At 46.0% G+C, this 19,729-nt stretch overlaps 1 protein-coding gene across 1 annotated transcript in view; it reads left to right on the plus strand.

The window, feature by feature from the left end:
* The first annotated feature begins 7,139 nt into the window (after nucleotides 1–7,139).
* Nucleotides 7,140–19,729, plus strand: part of BCO1 (beta-carotene oxygenase 1) — a 37,304-nt gene continuing 24,714 nt past the window's right edge. Inside the window, 2 exon segments of the mRNA XM_059999637.1 lie at nucleotides 7,140–7,648; nucleotides 11,350–11,478. Of these exon segments, the coding sequence (XP_059855620.1) occupies nucleotides 7,585–7,648; nucleotides 11,350–11,478 (193 nt within the window). The 5' untranslated portion in view covers nucleotides 7,140–7,584.

Below are 19,729 nucleotides of genomic sequence, written 5' to 3' on the forward strand. Positions count from 1 at the left end.
GGAATGAGGTGGTGTGGCCACGCTGTGGGATGCCTCTGAGTCTTCGCACAAGCTGTGGCCCTTTTGGATTGCTCCTCCCAGCTTCTCCTCGTGGCCAACTCCCCGCCATCCTTCAGCTCTTGGGTTGGCATTGCCCCTTTCAGGAAGCCTTCTGGAAAACCCCTCTCCCTACCCTGGAGGATTTCTCACTCATGCCTCTTTGTCACCTCTTCTGTGCCACTGCAACCCCACCCCGGATGTGTGGCCCTCCGTATTTGTGGAACAGCTGAATGAATGAATGTGTGAGCTATTCACATTTTTACCATTGACAACCATGGGCTTCTCTGACAATTGTACTCTCTAAACTGGCTTGTTGTGCAGTCATAACTGCTTCTGTCCACCTGAGTCACATACAAATGCCGTCTTGGCAGCTCTCCTGCTAACTCAGCACTGTCAATAGAACTTTCCACGATGATTTGCACTGGCCAAGATGGCAGCCACCAGCCACATGTGTCTACAGAGCCCTTGAAATGTGACTAGTGTGGATAAGGAATTTAATTTCATTGCAATTAATTTACATTTAAGTTTAAATAGCCACATGCTACTAGCAGCTACTGTGTTGGACAGCACAGAAAAATTCCCGCAGAAATGCCTTCCTGGACCTGGCCTCTTGACTTAGGACACCATTGCCTACCGCGTACAGCCCAGATTCTTACAATCTGGCACAATCCAATCCCTAAACGGGGATCGGACTGTGCACTGTTCACTTCCACTACCTCCATCCCGGAGGTAGTGGAAATGAACAGTGGTTGCGAGTACAGCTCTGGAGCTAGGCTGCCTGGGCTCGAAGCCTAGCTCTGTGGTGTCGGGCAAGTTACTTAGCTCCTCTGTGCCTCACTCTCCTTGTCTGTAAAATGGGGCTAAACACCTGTACTTAGGGTGATTGTGAGGAGTACATGATCATGTGTACAGAAGGCTTAGAAGGAAAGCCCAGCACCTAGGAAGCTCTCAATAAATGGCACCTATAATTGTCATCATCTCTCACTAAGTCCCTGGCAGCGCCAGCTCTGCTTCCTCCCTGTCCGCCTGCTAGAATTGTCCAGCTCCACGCCATTGCCCACTCTGGTCCTCCCACCTGCCTCCTCTTTGCCCATCCAACTGCTTCCCACCCTCAAGGGCTCAGCTGTGCACCTCGTCCTCCAGGAAGCCTTCTTTCTTAACCCTCCCCAGCCTGAGCAAGATTTCCCTCCTCAGAACTCCCACGATACTTATCTGTGCCTCTTCTAGAGCAGGTATAATAGGGAACTAGCTATTACTTACTGTGTACGTGTCTTCACAGCCAAACTAGAAGAAACTTAAAATCCTGTACTGGGTCATGAGGGTCTACTTTCCCTCCAGGGACAGACCAGAGTTGTATACATTGTAGCTGCTCCAAAAAATTAATGTTTCTGCTTCTCATACTGGCTGACCTTTCCAAGTTTTCTCTCTTTTCCAAGAAACGATAGGAAAGGAGCACGCTATGAGCTCCTACTATATTCTAAGCACCATGACATACACGATTAGAGCTTACAATGTTTAATTTAAACTTTGCAGCCACCTGTGAGGCAGATATTATAATTCCTATTTTAGAGATCAGGAGACTGAGGTTCTGAGATTTAAGCCAATAGCTCAGCACTCAGCTTAGCAGGTGGAAGAGCTGAGGCTCTAATGGAAACGGGTCTGTTGAGGTTGCGAGTCTCCAGAGGTGGCCCCAAGGGACCACACAGCCCAGGCCCATATTCACACCCTGGTGTGGCCCCTCCTTGCCCCGTGATTCATGCTAACCAGTCAGGGGAAATGAAACTATGCCAGTCCTAGGTTCAGCCTTAAAGGAGACTGGCAGCTTCTGCTTCCTCTCTCTTGAAATATTCACTTTTGGGGGCTTTTGCTGCCACGGAAGAAGTCTGGCTATCCTGTTAGAGAGATCTCAGGAATAGGGTCAAGGAAGGCCCTGAAACCACATGGGGAGGCAGAGAGGCCCAAGCCCAGCCCTCCTAGTGTCCCGGTCAACTGCCAGCTGACTCACAGCCACACCAGGAACCCACACTGTGAAAGCAGAAGAACTGGCCCACAGAACACTGTCAACCCACAGAGCTGAGCCCACAGAGCCCACAGACGTGATCAAATGCTTGTTGTTTGAAGCCACTAAGTCTTTTTTTTTCCGTTTAATAGTGTTTTTTTTAATTTAATTTTTATTTTATATTGGGGTATAGTTGTTTCACAATGTTGTGCTAGCTACAGGCATACAGCAAACTGGTTCAATTACACATATACATATATCCATTCTTTTTCAGATTCTTTTCCCATATAGGTTGTTACAGAATATTGAATAGAGTTTCCTGTGCTATACAGTAGGTCCTTGTTGATTATCTATTTTATATATAGTAGTGTATATATGTTAATCCCAAATCCCTAATTTATCCCTCCCTCCCATCTTTCCCCTTTGGTAACCATAACTTTGTTTTCTAAGTCTGTGAGTCTATTTCTGTTCTGTAAATAAGTTCATTTGTATCATTTTTTTAGATTCCACATATAAGTGATATTGTATGATATTTGTCTTGTCTGACTTACTTCACTTAGTGTGATAATCTCTGGGTCCATCCATGTTGCTGCAAATGGCATTATTTCATTCTTTTTTATGGCTGAGTAATATTCCATTGTATATATGTATCACATCTTCTTTATCCACTCCTCTGTTGATGGATATTTAGGTTGCTTCCATGTCTTGGCTATGTGAACAGTGCTGCAATGAACATTGGGGTGCATGCATCTTTTTGAATGATGGTTTTCTCCAGATATATGCCCAGGAGTGGGATTGCTGGATCATATGGTAGCTCTATTTTTAGTTTTTTAAGGAACCTCCATACTGTTCTCCATAGTGGCTGCACCAATTTACATTCCCACCAGCAGTGTAGGAGGGTTCCTCTTTCTCCACACCCCCTCCAGCATTTATTGATTGTAGACTTTTCGATGATGGCCATTCTGACTGGTGTGAGGTGATACCTCATTGTAGTTTTGATTTGCATTTCTCTAATAATTAGTGATGTTAAACATCTTTTCATGTGCTTTTTGGCCATCTGTATGTTGAAGACACTAAGTCCTAGAGTGGTGTGTTACACAGCAAAAAATGACCCAAACTCTTGTGTATGAAGAGCTACTTCCCTTCACACTATCATTGCCCTGTTTTCTTATGCACTGGCCAGTTCTCGTCCCATTTTAAGGCAGCACATGCATTTTAGAAATTGTGGAACACCTACTTTTGCTCCCATATCTCCTCTGTTCTCAACTATCAGCTTCAAAATGTGGGCAGCATTACTGGCTAGTGGGGGAGAACATGCGCTGACTAGCTGTTGACTTTGATCAAATTCCTCCACGTATCTGAGGCTGTAAAAATAAGATTGCTAATGACTCCCTCACAGAGATGAACTAAAAGACAGCTAATAAGACACTTAGCATGCTACTTGGCATGTGTCAAGCATCCAGTGAATGGTGTTTATCAGAGGGTGGAGGACAGGCCAGGAGACAGCTCCTACTGGCGACAAGTCCCTTGTCCCACTCTTCCCATATTAGCAAAGACATGGAAAGCAGGGGTCAGGCTTTCATGGTTCCAGAGCGATGCCAGAGCTTCCTGGGAAAGAACAGCTGCTGCTTGTTATTTTTGTTTATAAAGAGGGAGGATGGAGGTTTGACATGAAGGCAGTCCTGTGAACCCCTGCACTGCCTCTAACTGCCTTGGGAAATGCATATTTTGGGGGATATGCAGACTCACCCCCCAAACAGAAAGAACATCATGAGAGCCCGAGAAGGCAGGGACTGACTCTCATTAATCACTACGATATCCTCAGAATTTGGCATGTAGTTGGTATAATTTCTGAGAAGGCACAGGATTGCTTTCCTGTTTTGCTCACAGCTGTATTTCCAGCACATAGTAGGTGCTGAGGAAATATATGTTGCATGAATGAATGTGAGGATGCATGAACGTTGTACTGCCTGCAGACGACACTGTAAGTTGCCTATCCCCAGCCATTCCCTCGTTTTTCCTTGCTAATGATATCTTGACATGACTCAGGTAGCAGCGTGTTCCGCAGGGGTGACTCACGACGGGTTTAAGGAAATCAGGGCACTCCTGTTCCTGCTTGCCAGGGATTGGCCTGGGGGTGGGGTCACATGACACAGTTCAGCCAATGAGACTAAGAGAAAAATCTGCTCAGGGGATCATGGGAAAGAGTTGTCTCTAGCACAAAAAGAGAGAAAGCTGGAAAAAGAAAATGCCTGCTTCGTCCCCATCTTATCTCTTTACTTTTGTAGTTATTGTGCAAGGACATGATTCCTGGAGGGAAGGCAATCATTCATAAGCAAAAGTGAACAAGCCCAAGAATGAGAAACCAACCCTCTGAGGATGACAGTGTGGGAGGTGGGAGCCTCGTGAGATGACCCAAATGAGCTTCTGAGCCCGCCAGGAGCCCTAGGTGACTTGATGTCTGAGATAAATGCACATCTTTGGTGTGTCGGCAGATATTCTGTTACTTTCAGCCAAAGTATCTTGCATTAACTCATCGTGCTGTCATGATATTGTTATGGGCTGAACTGTGTTCACCCCCAAATTCATATGTTAAAGTCCTAACTGCCGTACCTGAGAATGTGACAGTATTGGAGGTGGAGCCTTTAAAGAGGTGATTAAGTTAAAATGAGGCCATTAGGGTGGGCCCTCATCCAAACTGACTGGTATCCTTATAAGAGGAAAAGTGGACACACAGAGACACCAGGGATGTACATATCCAGAGGGAGGACCATGTAAGGACACAGTGAGAAGACCGTCTACAAGTTAAGGAGACGTCTTAGAAGAAACCAACCCTGCCGACACCTGTATTATGGACTTCCCAGCCTCTGGAACTGGGAAAATGACTTTCTGTGCTACTTTGTTATGGCAGCCCTAGAAAATATATAGATCTCTATTGTTATGATCAAGTTATTATCACCATCGTGAAAAAGTCCTTTGTTTCACCATAACATTGTCCCTGAGGAGCAGCTGGGACCTGAATGAAGGGAGCTTGCTCAATATTCCATAACAAGGCAATCATATCAACCCAAGACTGGCCTTCTTCGTCCTCCACCCTTCACTTCACTCGGTAGAAACCTAGCAAACATCCCTCATGCGCTGGAGCTGTGTGGAATTGTCAGAGTATATATTTCGAAGTCAGACTTCCTGGCTTTGCTTCCTAATTCGATCTCTTAGCAGCTGTGTGATCTAAGGCAACCTGGTTGTCTTCCCTGAGTTTTCTCATCCCCAAAACACTGCTAAGAACACGCATCTCATAGAATTATATAAGGCCAGAGCAAGCCAGTACATGTAGAGGGCTTCACCAAGTACTTGACTCAGAGAATATCCTTGATGGATGGGGACCATTTCTCTTCTGAATACACAAAATGGACAAGAAAGGAGAATACAGTCATGTTTTCACTTATACAACTTCAGTCTAATCCTCTCAACAAACCCTGTGACAGGGCATCGCCAACCTGTTTTGCAGAATAAAGTGAGGTTCAGAGGAGTCATGTGACAAATCACAGTTTTAGATCCTAGGGGCTGAGATTCCAGCCCAGGCCTTCTGATGCCCATAAGCCCTGAGCTCTTTTCTTCTGCACCAGAGATGCCGCCCTTGGTAGAGTAATTTTTTCCCAAGCACTCAAGGTATGCCAGACATTCTCCTTTAATCCTCACAAGGACTCAGCGTTCACAACCTAGGAATAAATAACCCTGACATGGTTACACGTGTTTACACCAGACAGCAGAATAAACTGGCAAAGCAATTGTGGGACTGAATGGAAAACGTGGATCAAAGGGAAGTGCCTTCAGAGACAGCAGGGAAGAAAGGCCGACATTAACTGTGTGGGGACGAGGGCTTTTGCTAGACCCTTGAGATTTGAATAACCTTGAGATTTTAATATTGCTATACCTCTGTTTTACAGATAAGGAAATGGAGGCTCAAAGAGGGTAAGTAACATACCCCAGACACAGAAAAGGGAGGAACGTGAATCTGGTATTAACGCAAACACGTAGCATCTTCCCCTGGACCAGGGCTTCTTAACCAGGGCCTGCTGTGTAAAGTAGAATACTCTGGAGAAGTTTTAAGACTACTGAGGGCTGGGCTGCACCTTCAGAGACTCTGAATGGGTGGGTCTGGAGTGGGGCCCAGCACGGGCATTGCTAAAGCTCCCTCCAGGTGATTGGAATGTGCAGCCAGGGTGGAGCAAAGCCAGGCCACGCTGCTCTCAGGACTGAGCTCTGCGATCCTGGAACAGTCTGGGCCCAGCCCTGATACTACTAGACCTAGCTGGCTGCATAAAGGCCAGCTTTTCTCACTCCACCCAGAGAGGGAACAGCTGGTTCTTTCTTAAAGCAGCATGAGCGAAGGTGAGGCCAGTAACTCATCACCCAACATTCATAGCAAGTTGAATATGGATTTTAGGCAATGGCATCACCTCGAGATTCATGAATGTAGGGGAACCTTAAAATCAAATACAGGCATACTATCTCCCTCTTGATGGGCCAGAAAGTTGGAGCTGAAGTTTGTTTTTTACTATTCCTTGTAGTTCCTGAGTAGAGTTTTTGGTTCCCTGAATTTATTGTTTAAATGGGTACATGAAACATTTTATGTTTACTTCTCCAAAAAATGAAGTATAATTAAGTTGCTCTTTACATATGATTTTTTTCTTTCTGAGTGCTGGGGAGCGTGGTGAGGAAGCTCAGGGACCTTTATTCACAACAAAACAAAACAAAACAAAACAATACTTTCCCTCTCTGGCAAACTGAGTTCCCATGCTGCGCAGTAGGGATTCACGTGACTGATGCACTCTGGGCTGCCCTAATCCAGGTGTCCTAAGCAGAACGCACTGCTAAATGATCCCACCTGCTGTTTTTTTTTAATTTTTATTGGAGCAGAGTTGATTTACCATGTTGTGTTAGTTTCAGGTGTACAGCAAAGTGAATCGGTTACACATATACTTATATCCACTCTTTTTTAGATTCTTTTCCCATATAGGCCATTACAGAGTACTGAGTAGAGTTCCATGTGCTATACAGCAGGTCCTTATTAGTTATCTATTTTATATATAGTAGTGTGTATGCGTCAATCCCAATCTTCCAATTTATCCCTCCCCCGCCACCCCAACCCCCAGATCCTGTCAGCTTAAACACAGCAAGAAACTCGCTTTTCTTGATTCAACCAAAAGTGGAAGTGGAAAGGGAGAGTTGAGGACACAATCAGAGAATTAAAGATTAACTGGGACACATGGCTGGGGAATTGACCGTTGACCAAACATAAATAACGCCAGTGCAGCTTCCCGCCACCATGTGCACGAAGAGATCCCAGGCCCTCGGAGAGCGGAGAGCGGAGAGTGGAGAGCGGAAAGCAAAGGGAGAAACGAGTGGCATCAGAAGGGAAGGAGATGTAAAGGAAGCTGCAGGAGAGCAGGACGGGAAGGCAAGGAGGGGCCAGGAGCTGTCGCCTTGAACACAGAGGAGCGTCTGTTCACTGTTAATACCACTGTTGCTCATCGCCCTGCACGATGGATATAATATTTGGCAGAAATAAGAAGGAACAACTGGAGCCTCTGAGGGCCAGAGTGACAGGTGAGCGTTTTCTATAAGCGATGGGTACTTATATGTTTAGATGTACACTTTTTTCTGCTTATAAAAGTAATGTTTATTATAAATTATTTTTGAAAAATCTGGAAAGCGGTATATAGAGGGAAGATGATCCATAATCTAGATATATTCTCTGTGAAGAACTAGTTGTGCTTTTATGCATTATAACAGTTTTCAAGGAGAGAGAGTCGTTCTCACTATTTCCAGGAGAAAAGTCCCGGGACTGCTGCAATTGGCATACAGACAATGGGATTCTTCTGCAAATTGTGCTCCATCCCCAGTGCGTGATATATTTGTAAAAATGTGCGCGTCCTAAGTTAATTTCAAAGTAATAAGAGAATCGCGTGGGAGCGCCCACTGCTGCACATGCGCGCTGGGGGGCATCGCGGAGCCCGATGTGATTTCCTAGAAGGTGCGATTTCAGGATGCGAGTACCTGCAGAGGCCAGGGTGGGAGCCTCCTCAGGAATCTACGTTTCATGGGTTTTCTCCACCTCTTCTTAGTGGCCACTTTCGTGGGACCATTTTGTTTAGACTCTGCAGGGCAGTAAGTGGATCTGAACTCTCCCGTCCCAGGAGTGGTGCTGAAACAGAGAGGGAGTTGGCTCAGCCACACCACCGTTTTGGATAGATGCACAGTTTTCACAAGGACAGGACAACAGTGCCCTTTGTGAGGCAAGTCAGATTGGAGCTTCTCAGCTGAGGAATTGCCTTGGGTGGCTTTTGAAAGAAAAAAAAAAGGTTTTACGTATATTTTTTCTGATTACAGAGGTAATGTGAAATCTATATGCGTGTCTATATTACGCATAAAACTTGGAAGTGCAAATGAGACCACAGAGGGAAATAAAACTCAGCTGTATTTCCATCTCTTAAGCACTATTAATATTTGAGCCTATTTAAGTTTTTAAAAGATACATAAATATAGAGAGTACAAAGATCTATTAATAGATTTTACATATAAATACTTTTTCAAAAAACAAATATACACTTACTGTTAACTTGCTATTTTTAAAAAAGGGATCCTTGATGCCTATCCTTTTATTCTCTGGGGTACCACGGACATTTTGCCATTATACCCCTTTACAGCTCATGTTTAGTGACTGCATGGAAATGCTTGGAAATTTTAGAAAACAAGAATCCTAGGACCTGAGAAGCTGAATGAACCTCTAGATCTAGATCAGCTGTTCTCAGAGGATGGACCCCAGACCTGCAGCATCAGCATCCCCTGGGCTCTTGTTAGAATCACAGATTGCTGGCCTCACTTCAGACCCTCTGAATCAGATACTCCGGGGGTTGGCGCCCAGAAACCTGTGTTTTTACAGCCCTCTGGGTGATTCCAAATGGGGGACCACTGCTGTAAATCAGGCCTCCCTACTGGGCAGGTGTGAAGCCGAGGGCTGGGGAGAAGCAGCAACTTGCCTGAGTCCCGGCGGCCAGCAGAGGATGGGCTCCAGCTTAGGGCAGGCCTCCAGCCCTGGGTCACGTCTAATCAGCTGGTCAGCGTCCGCTGGCAGACAACTCACTAAACACTGTGCCTGTGTGGACACGTCTGCCCCGGGGGGCCAGGCCAAGGCTCTGGCTTCACGTCCAGCTGCGCATTCTTGGCTCTGAGGCTTCTTTGGCGAGTTACTTAAGCATTTTCTGACTCAGTTTCCTCTCACGTCTAATAAAGGCAACATGTACCTACCACATGAGATTTCCGCAATGACTAAATGATTTAATCTATTAAAACACATAGTGCTCAATAAATGGTCTTCTTATTATGTCTGGGGCTTTAATATATGCTCCGATTCATCTCTCCCTGCTCTGCCTCAACCTGCTCCTTTTATGTCCTGGGTCTCTGTGAATAATCCCACCCAAGGCAAGAGACTCGGCTGCATTTTTTGAGTGTTTCCCTCCCCTTCCCCATACATTTAGTCAAACTCTAAGTCCCTTTGTTCCATTGGTTTCTCTCCATCCCCACTGCTGCTACCCTGTTCCTCTCTCTGGCCTTCCCACCTCCCTCTGGCTCCTCCCGTCCACACTCCACACCATAGCCAGAAATAACTTTTGAAACCCCCAAATCTGATCACATTCCGTTAGTATGAGAAGAAGCAGATCCTTAGAGACAGACCGTGGATTAGTGGTTGCTAGGGGCTGAGTGAGGGATGGGGATTGACTGCTAATGGGAACAGGGCTTCTTTTCGGGGTGATGGAAATGTTCTGGAGTTAGTGGTGATAGTTGCACAACACTGTAAATGTTCATTAAAGAATAATAATCCTGAACTGTACGCTTTGAAATGGTGGATTGTATGTTATGTGAATTTTATCTCAATTTTTAAAATTGCAAAAAAAATCTGATCCTATTTTCCCTGTTATAACCATCAAAGGTGTCCCATTCTTCTGAGCACCAAGTCAAAGCTTGGTGTGGTCTTGTTGACCTTGGTCGCTTGGCCTTACTTAACTCTCCAGCCGCAATATTTATGATGTCCTCGCTTGAAAGTTACAGGCCAGCTCTTACTAAGCAACTTGCACATCTCCTGATCTTTGAATTGGTCTTTGATCTCTGGGTTCGGGTTTCTCCAGAGATAAGAATTCAGGTGTAAGTCGTTTATTTGGGATGTGTTTCCTAAGGAACACTGGGAGGGAAGCCAATGAAGAAGACATTGTCAAGCCATTGACCACCAGGAATCATTGGAGCCGAATCCTCTGGACAAAGCATAAAATATGCCTTGCATTGTGTCAGCCGAGGGCAAGGAAGTGGTGGCCTTTGACCCATAGCACCCCATCCATCTTTGGGTGAGAGCAGCTTTCATGGGCATTAACTCTCCGGTGAGCTTCCAGCTCATCCACGTGTGGGCAGAGCTGCTCCACAGTGAGAACAAAGCCCTCAGGTGGAGAGCTGTAGGTATTTGCAGAAAGCAGCCTTCAGGGAGAGGTGAACGCCAAGGGGACAGGGGCGGGACCCCAACAGCACCTGCAATGCTGTCCAATGGCAATATAACGCCTGCTCATGTGTAATTTAAAATCTTCTAATAGCCGCATTCAAAGAAATACAAAGAAACAGATGAAATTAATTTTAATAGTATATTTTATTTAATACCACATATCCAGAATGTTATCAGACCAACATGTAATTAATATTTTTAAACTGCTAATGAGATGTTTTACATTTCTTTTTCATTCTAAGTCTTTGCAACGTGGTGTGCGTTTCACATTTACTGCACATCTCAGTTGGGACTAGCCACGTTTCCAGTTCCCAGTTGCCACTCGGGGGTGGTGGCTACCACATTGGACAGCACAGCTCTAGAATGTTCTCTCCTCAGGCCTTTGCAAGGCAAACACCTACTCCCCCTCAAAACTCAACCAGGTCGCCTCCTCAGGAAACATTCCTCACCCTCCTGCTATCACCCAGTTTCAGGGTGGAGTTCTGTTCCACGCAGCACCCTTGCTGAGTCTGTTGCCTTGCCTTTAGCACAGTGTATTTTGAGTGTTTTCCTTTGTTTTTGTCTTTTAATGGATGGGGAGCAACTTGGAGACAGGGATGATGCCTGTTCATCTTGGTATCCTCAGCGCTAGCACAATGCCAGACATATTCTTTCTGGAAATGAACAGATGCAGCAAGTGGTACAGGGGCTGTATGGCCACTTCTTTTAGCTTTTTGGTTTAGGTGCAGAACTGGAAACTAAATGTTCTTTCTCTCACCAGGCAGGATTCCAGCATGGCTGCAGGGGACCCTGCTCCGCAATGGGCCTGGGATGCACACAGTGGGCGAGACCAGATACAACCACTGGTTCGATGGCCTGGCCTTGCTCCACAGCTTCACAATCAGAGACGGTAAGAGCACCGTGTGATTTGCCATAGCTGCCATAACAAATGACCACCAATGGAGTAGCTTAAAGCAACACACATTTAATTCTCTTACAGTTCTGGAAGTCGGATGTCTAAAATGTATTTCCCTGGGCTAAAATCAAGGTGTCGGCAGGGGTGTATTCCTTCTGGAGGCTCCAGGGAGAGAATCCGTTTCCTTGCTTTTCCTAGCTTCTAGAAGTCACTTGCATCCCTTGGCTTGTGGCCCCATCTTCATCTTCAAAGCCAGCAGCATAGCATCTTGTGGTCTCTCTCTTTCTCTCTCTGTCTCTCTTCTTCTATCATTACATCCCTTTCTCTGAGTCTGACTCTCCTGTCTCTCTCTCTCTCTCTCTCTTTTTTGAAAATATTTATTTATTTAGGCTGCTCAGGGTCTTAGTTGTGGCACACAGGATCTTCGTTGCAGCATGCAGACTTCTTAGTTGCGGCATGTGGACTCTTAGTTGCAGCATGCAAACTCTTAGTTGTGGCACGCATACGTGGAGTCTTACCCACTGGACCACCAGGGAAGTCCCCTGTCTCCCTCTTATAAAAGTTTTTGTAATTACTCTAGGCTCACTCAGATAATCCAGGATAATCACCCACTTCAAGATCCTTAACCCAATCACGTCTATAAAGTCTCTACTGCCCTGTAAAGTATTCAGAGTTTCCAGGGATTGGGATGTGGACATCTCGGGAAGCCATCATTCAGCCCACCACAAGCACAAACCTCCCTGGAAAGGTGGCCAGGGTTGTTTTTCAGCGAGTTCAACCGGAAAAATAATATGCATTCTCAGTAAGGTGGGCAGGGACACGTGGAAGTTTACAGGCTTTGGAATCAGACACACATCAAATTAAAATAGGAGTGTAGAGCTGAAAAGAACAAAGTGAGCCTATTGCTCACCAGGCAGGGAGAGCCAGGTCAGTCATGTCCCTGAGAAGACACTGAACACAGAGCAGAAGGTAGGAGGTGCCGCAACTAAAGTGAAATTCCGAGTTCAGATGACTGACTCAGGAGGTGCTATTGGTCATTGAGCTGATTTATGTCACAAAGTACAAGCCGGGTTCTTAAAAGGTCTGGAGTGGGTTCTGGGAGGCTTCAGCAGGCTCAGGGCCATGTGGTAGGGTTCAGCGTGGTGAGAGTTTACTCTGACCCCTGTGTTCCAGCTTGGGCAAGCTGCAGCCACTCCACCTCCCTGGGCCTCAGTTTCCTCATCAGTAAAAGGAGCTTGATCGTTCTCCCTGGAAAGCTTTTGTGATGATCAGAAGTACTAGGTGTCCAGCAAGGATTTGATGCCTGGTAGACGCTCAGTTGATTAAAAACCACCATCATAGGACCTCCCTGGTGGCACAATGGTTAAGAATCTGCCTGCCAATGCAGGGGACATGGGTTTGAGCCCTGGTCGTGGAAGATCCCACATGCCGTGGAGCACGCCTACAGCCCATGCTCCGCAACAAGAGAAGCCACCGCAGTGAGATGCCCGCGCACTGAGACGAAGAGTAGCCCCCACTAGCCGCAACTAGAGAAAGCCCGCGTGCAGCAACGAAGACCCAACACGGCCAAAAAATAAGTAAATAAATTTATTGAAAAGTAAAATAAAATAAAAACCACCATCACTGTTGCTGGGTTTGAATCCCAGCTCCACCATGCTAACTAACACATACCTAAGCTGTGTGACTTGGCCAAAGTTACTGACCCTATCTGTGTCTCAGTCTCCCCATCTGTAAAATGGGGCTATTAGTAGCATGTCCCGTAGAATTGATGTGGAATTTAAATAAATTAATACGTGTGAGGGGCTTTGTATAATGCCCGGCTCATCATATGTGCTCCATAAGCCTTAGCTATAATTTTCACATGACTGTCATCTCTTTCAAGCTAGTCGGCAATTATTTTTTGAGTGCGGACTCCGCCAGCAACTTGCTCTAGCATTTCATGAAGAGACACCGTGTGTGAATGCCATGAGCTCCGAGTTTGCAAAAACTCACAGTTTTTACTGCGACTCAGCTACAGGGTGGGTAGTTCCATATTTCCCGACAGCCTTGAGCCTTAACAGTCCCCTCTTTTCCTAAACAGAAGTTCCCAGTGATTCCTGGGGACAGAAGTGCTGTTCTGGATGAGGTGTCTGAGAGGTGTCCCTTCTCTGAGGCCCTGCCTCACCTGCTGCCAGGTTCTTCATGGTCCATTTCCGAGCTCACATTCATGTGGGGGGGGGGTACTCTTGTCTCCTTGCACATGTGACACTGAAACTTTAGGGAGGTTAGGTGACTGATCCAAAGTCACTGACGTAGGGGTGGGATCTGAACTTGTCTGGAGTTCGTTTGCAGCTTTCTCTCCTGTCCTCAGCCCAGCACACACGTGCGCGTGTGCACACACACACACACACACACACATACACACATACCTCTGAGAAATGGCAGATGCTTAAATGGTATCCTTCAGTAGAGAATCCAGGGACAAGGGAACCAGCAGGGGATGACCGAGCCCTAGCCGTCTTACAGAAGTATGGCTGCTGTCCACCAAAACCCTTGAGTGGGCTAAACGGGCCAGTGACCAAAGTTATCCCATACTATTTAGACTTTCTAAAAGCTTCTAGTAGGTTTTCAAACTAAAAGTTTACTGTCAGAGGCAAGTAGCTGTTTTCTGTTCTTTTCTGAGATGGTCGGTCAGGTGCAACCACAAGAGGAGACACAGAGAGACTCAAGAAAACAAAGGTTATTCTATCCACAGGTGCTGGAGACAGGAGGCGAGTGGCTCAGGGCACATGGAAAAGACACCAGGGTGGACAGGAGACAGAAGACAGGAGCGGGGTGAACTCTGAGACTGAGGCCTTTATTGGGGTTTCTGAGGGCAAGGCAGGAAAGGGCAGAGTGAACAGCCTAGGACTGGCTAGGTGAACAATTCAGTGAACTTTGGGCTAGAGGGATGGTTCCTAGTTGCCTGGTACTCAGTCCTGGGCTGATTAAGGCGGAGGGACATTGTCTCCGGGGGTGTATGGACCAGATGGAGGATTGGTTAGTTTGCATATCAAAGACATACTGGGCTCTTTCCTGCCTCTAAGAATTGTCTGGTCCAGGGAGACACAGTCTTGTTCCAGCCAGAAAGTTTTTTTAAGGTGTGAAAACATCATAATATGCAGAAAATTTTAAATATATACAATAAAGCAGCATGAAAGACAGTTCTATTCATAATCTGGAATTGGCTAGAAAGTGGGAGGAATGGAGACTATAGCCAATTACTCGCCCTCCCCTGCCTGTTCTGCTCTTGAACCTGGGCGTGTGTCAAGGGTGTGTGGCCCCACTCTGCTTTGCAATGATCAGTGTGCCATTCTCCAGCCTAGGGTGGAGGCCCCAGAGTGCAGGGTCCCTGTTCAGGTTGTTGTATCTTCATCACTTAGCACAGGGTCTGGCCCACAGGGGCACTTAGGAACTCTGTGGAGCTGAAATGACACAAGCAAGGTGAAGATGTTTTGGTAGAAGGAGGCAATACTTCCCCAGTCCATCTCTTCAATACTTGCTACAGGGAGTGCTTGCTGGCCATTGGCCTAAGTGGTTCATGGCCATCCACGACTCAGCCCTCACTGCAGCTCCTGGGGAAGGGACCACTGTTACTATCTTGATTTTACAGACGGGCATCTAACGCCCAGAGTAGCCAAAGAACTTACCCAAATGCACACAGCTAAGAAGCAGTGGTAGTCAGTTATAAACTCAATGCTCTTTAAATCCAGAATCCTAAGTCCTAAGCATTATGCAATTCTGCCCCCATTCCCCACTCCTGCCAGCTACCATCTCTCCCCAACTCTCCAGCCTAATCCTCCTGAGGCTGCCAGATTGCCAGTGTTGGTGTAGCACAGCCTGGCGTCGTCTCTCCTCTCCTCTTGAACTCTCAATGGCTCCCCAGTGTCTAACAGTGGAAATATAAACCAAAAATTTTAAGTACTACCATACCCAATTTAAGAGGACAATGCAATCAGGGTTCTCTGATTTGCAGGTAACACAAAGCCAGTATTTCTCAAAAGGTGGTTTGTGGGCTTCCTGCACCAGAATCCCTCAGGATGCTCATTTAGGTTGTGAATCCTGAGACCCCACCCAGGGCTTGAAGGGTAGGGATAGAGCATCTATGTTTCCAGCACGCTTCCCAGATGACCCCGAGCACACTGGTGGTTTGGGGCTTGGGCCTCCATGATTTTTTAAAAGTACCAGGTGGTTCTAGGGCACAGCTAGCATGGAGAATGGAAATTAGTGCCAAACCAGGAAGAAAGGACTGGAGGAAGAAAGTAAGAAAGCAAAAGACAGGAAAATGACTCATAGCCTTCAGGAGAAGTCACTAGAAGATAATGCTTTAAAAAACTAAAAAAGATTTGAATAAAAAAGGCAGAGTGGAGATGGGGAAGCAGGGTGAAGGGTGTACAGGAGCGCTCTTTTCTGTAAGTCTAAAATTCTTTCAAAATGGAAAATTTTTATAAAGCAGGCATGGAGATGAGTCAACCCAGGTCCCTCTTAGCAGCACATTTGATACTTTTCCAATAAGAGGCAAAGTCAGGGTCCCGTGAGGATTTGAACGTGTGAATTCCAAGAGTCAGAGTCACAGAGATGTTTTTTTTAAACTGGAGTATAGTTGATTTACAGTGTTGTGTTAGTTTCTGCTGTACAGCATAGTGAATCAGTTATACATATTCATATGTCCACTCTTTTTTTAGATTCTTTTCCCATATAGGTCATTACAGAGTATTGAGTAGAGTTCCCTGTGCTGTACAGTAGGTCCTTATTAGTTATCTGCTTTATATATAGTAGTGTGTATATGTCAATCCTAATCTTCCAATTCATCCCTCCCCCACTTTCCCCCTGGTAACCATAAGTTTGTTTTTTTTATATCTGTGACTCTATTTCTGTTTTGTAAATAAGTTCATTTGTATCATCTTTTTAGATTCCACATATAAGTGATATCATACAATATTTCTCTTTCTCTGTCTGACTTACTTCACTCAGTATGACAATCTCCAGGTCCATCCATGTGGCTGCACATGGCATTATTTCGTTCTTTTTTATGGCTGAGTAATATTCCATTGTGTGTGTGTGTGTGTGTGTGTGTGTGTGTGTGTGTGTGTGTGTGTGTGTGTATATACCACATCTTTATCCATTCCTCTGTCAGTGGACATTTAGGTTGCTTCCATGTCTTGGCTATGTGAACAGTGCTGCAATGAACATTGGGGTGCATGCATCTTTTTGAATGATGGTTTTCTCCAGATATATGCCCAGGAGTGGGATTGCTGGATCATATGGTAGCTCTATTTTTAGTTTTTTAAGGAACCTCCATACTGTTCTCCATAATGGTTATACCAATTTACATTCCCACCAACAGCAGAGTCACAGAGATTTAGGGGCACAAAGCCTCTCCCAAACTGACTTTTTCAATGTTGTACCTCCAGTGTAGTCTTTTGGAAAGTTTGCTTTAAATTTTTTCTAATTAAAAAAAATATATATGTATATCTCCCGCCCCACCAAATAATAACACTTGACCCAGTTCTGGAAGATCCCAGACGGGAACGCGTCTGTTTACTTGTGTCCCTTTAGAAGGAATGTGGTTAATTGGGCTCCCGACAGCAGGGTGCTAGAGAACGCTCCTTGCCTCCTTCTTTAATCTCAATCTCAAAGTAAGTGTCAGCCTTGAGTAATTCCAGAGACACATTTCCCCATGGCCCTCTGAGTGCTCCCTGCTCTGGTGCTGGGATATGGGCTGCCTGTTGACAACCAGCCTGGGCTGGGTGTTTATGTTTCATATGAACAGAGTTCAGCATTTTAGGCAAAGCACATTAGCCAGTACCTATGGGTGGCAGCCCTCAGAGAGAGTGACCGTGAAGGGCAGGCTGGCTCAAGGGGAGACCAGAGTGGCCTTAAAGCTGGTCCTGTGTAGCATGAAGACCAGTAGGTGTGGCCTCACCAGCCCCCAGGTGAGTCTTCCTGCCTCCAGGATTTTGTAGAATTCAGAACTGCAGCCATCACTTATCACGTGCATGCTAAGCGCCAGGGAGCCAAACTCCTTCTATCGTCCCATCTCATTTAAAACTGCCAGCCCTAGTTGGGGAGGACTGTATGATCCCCAGCTTCCAGTTGAAGAAACTGAGGTTTAGTGACAAAGGGACTCACCCAAGGTCGCATGGCTTGGATGGGGACTTGCCCGGAGCCAAAGCCTTGCCCCAGCTACCTACTGTATCTGACTAGCATATGTAGCTTTTTATTGAGCACCTACTATGTGCTAAGTGCTTTACAGGCCTTAACTGTTATAGCAGCTCTGTGAGGAAGGTATCAGAGTTCTCATGTCAGAGCAGAGGAGACTGAGGCTTGCCTTTGACACAAGGTCAAGTGCATGGCCGGTAGATGATGGAGCAAGGATTCATATCCACGTGGAGACTCGAACCTACTTGGGGTGGAGATCTTGCCTGTCCCACTCACCATTACATACTCACATCCTGGCCCATCCAGGTGTTTAACAAATAGTGATCAAATGCATGAACCCCGGGCCCAATTAGTCTCAGAGCCCTTGCTCCTAACCATTCCTCCATGTTCCTTTCCGCTGCCCCAGGGACAAAGCTCCCCCCGCCAAATATCTCAGAGATCCTGATGTACAGTAGCCACCCCTGAAAAGATGCTTGCAAAGAGGACAGATGACTATCTGACACACAGTTTACCTCCTGAAGACTGGAGAGAGCACCAGAAGGTCTTTCATGGTCTCTTCTAATTTTATCATGATGAGTGTTACTATTATTGTTGCTGTTGCCACTTAAATGCACATGTTGGAGTCATCACTGCTGAAACGTACACTCACATCCTTTGGAAACAGAGGTGAAAACGCAACCCTGAGGGCAAAACTAACCAAGACTGTTGGAAGTCAAGATAGTGGTTCCCCTGCAGGGTTGGGATCGGGGAGGCTGGTACAGGATCAGATATGAGCAGCCTTCCCAAAGGCTGCTCACATTCTGTTTCTTGATCAGGAAGTAGTTTATATGGGTAGGTTTAGTTTGTGAAACTTCACCAAACCATACAGTTATGGTAGCATATTTCTATAGGTATATTTTTAATAACAAGGAACAGATAGAATGGTCAATTGACGTGGTCGCTGTGTCAGGATCTTCCCGTTGCCAGCTTTTGAGTCCAGTTTACCACTCGCTAGCTGTGTGGCTTAAGGCAAGGTACTTAACCTCTCTGTGCCTCAGTTTATTAGCTGGGAAATGGGCCTGCAGGGTCGGTCGTGAGTGCCCAAGCCCTTTGCCCTTCATTTTGTAAGAAATCTGAAACCTTCAAGTGTTGTTTAAATTTTGTTTTATTTGGCTGTTAATTAGCAAATGACATTAAGTTGATTTTTTTTCCCCTAAAGAATACTTTTCTAGTTAGAGTCTTCTACACACTTCTTATGTTCAGAGGATTAAACCAGATAATACACATAAAGTGCCCTTACAGTGATTAGCACACACATGCTCAATAAATGTTAGCTCTTAGTTTCATTTTCTCTCCTGAAAATATAAAAAGGCCCTGGGCAGGAATTTCTTGGGATTCAGTCTCTCCTTGAAGCCCATCATTGTGACAGTGGATACATGATGGGCGCTTCTCTGATGAACCTCTTTTTTATGGGAACAAACTGTCAGTATATCCTGGGTCCTACTTTTTTGCATGTTATCATTGTACCAACCCTGGAAGCATAGGTTATACTACAGCAAGGAATGTGTTCTCTAGAGGGGAAAAGTCAACATAATGTCATTTGCTAACTAATGGCAAAATAAAATGAAACGAAAACCCTAGAGGAGGGGCTTCCCTGGTGACGCAGACGTTGCGAGTCCGCCTGCCGATTGCAGGGGACGCGGGTTCGTGCCCCAGTCCGGGAGGATCCCACATGCCGCGGAGCAGCTGGGCCCGTGAGCCAAGGCCGCTGAGCCTGCGCGTCCAGAGCCTGTGCTCCGCAGCGGGAGAGGCCGCAGCAGTGAGAGGCCTGCGTACCGCAAAAAAAAAAAAAAAAAAAAACCCTAGAGGTTTCAAATGAGCCACCCAACCTACAGACAGCCATCCGGAGCAAACGCTGGTTGTTTTGACTGTAAAGGACATTGGAAAGCAGGACTAGATTCAAAATGGACAGTTACTTGGAAAATATGTTTTTGCAGGGGCCCGGATAGGCCACTACAAAGGTCAAAGCCCTCAGTATTCACAGCCCTGAAGACTTAGTAAGGTCCCCACCTGACTCCCAGCCTCA

Source organism: Delphinus delphis, chromosome 20, assembly GCF_949987515.2.
Source record: "Delphinus delphis chromosome 20, mDelDel1.2, whole genome shotgun sequence".
Classification (NCBI taxonomy): Eukaryota; Metazoa; Chordata; class Mammalia; order Artiodactyla; family Delphinidae; genus Delphinus; species Delphinus delphis.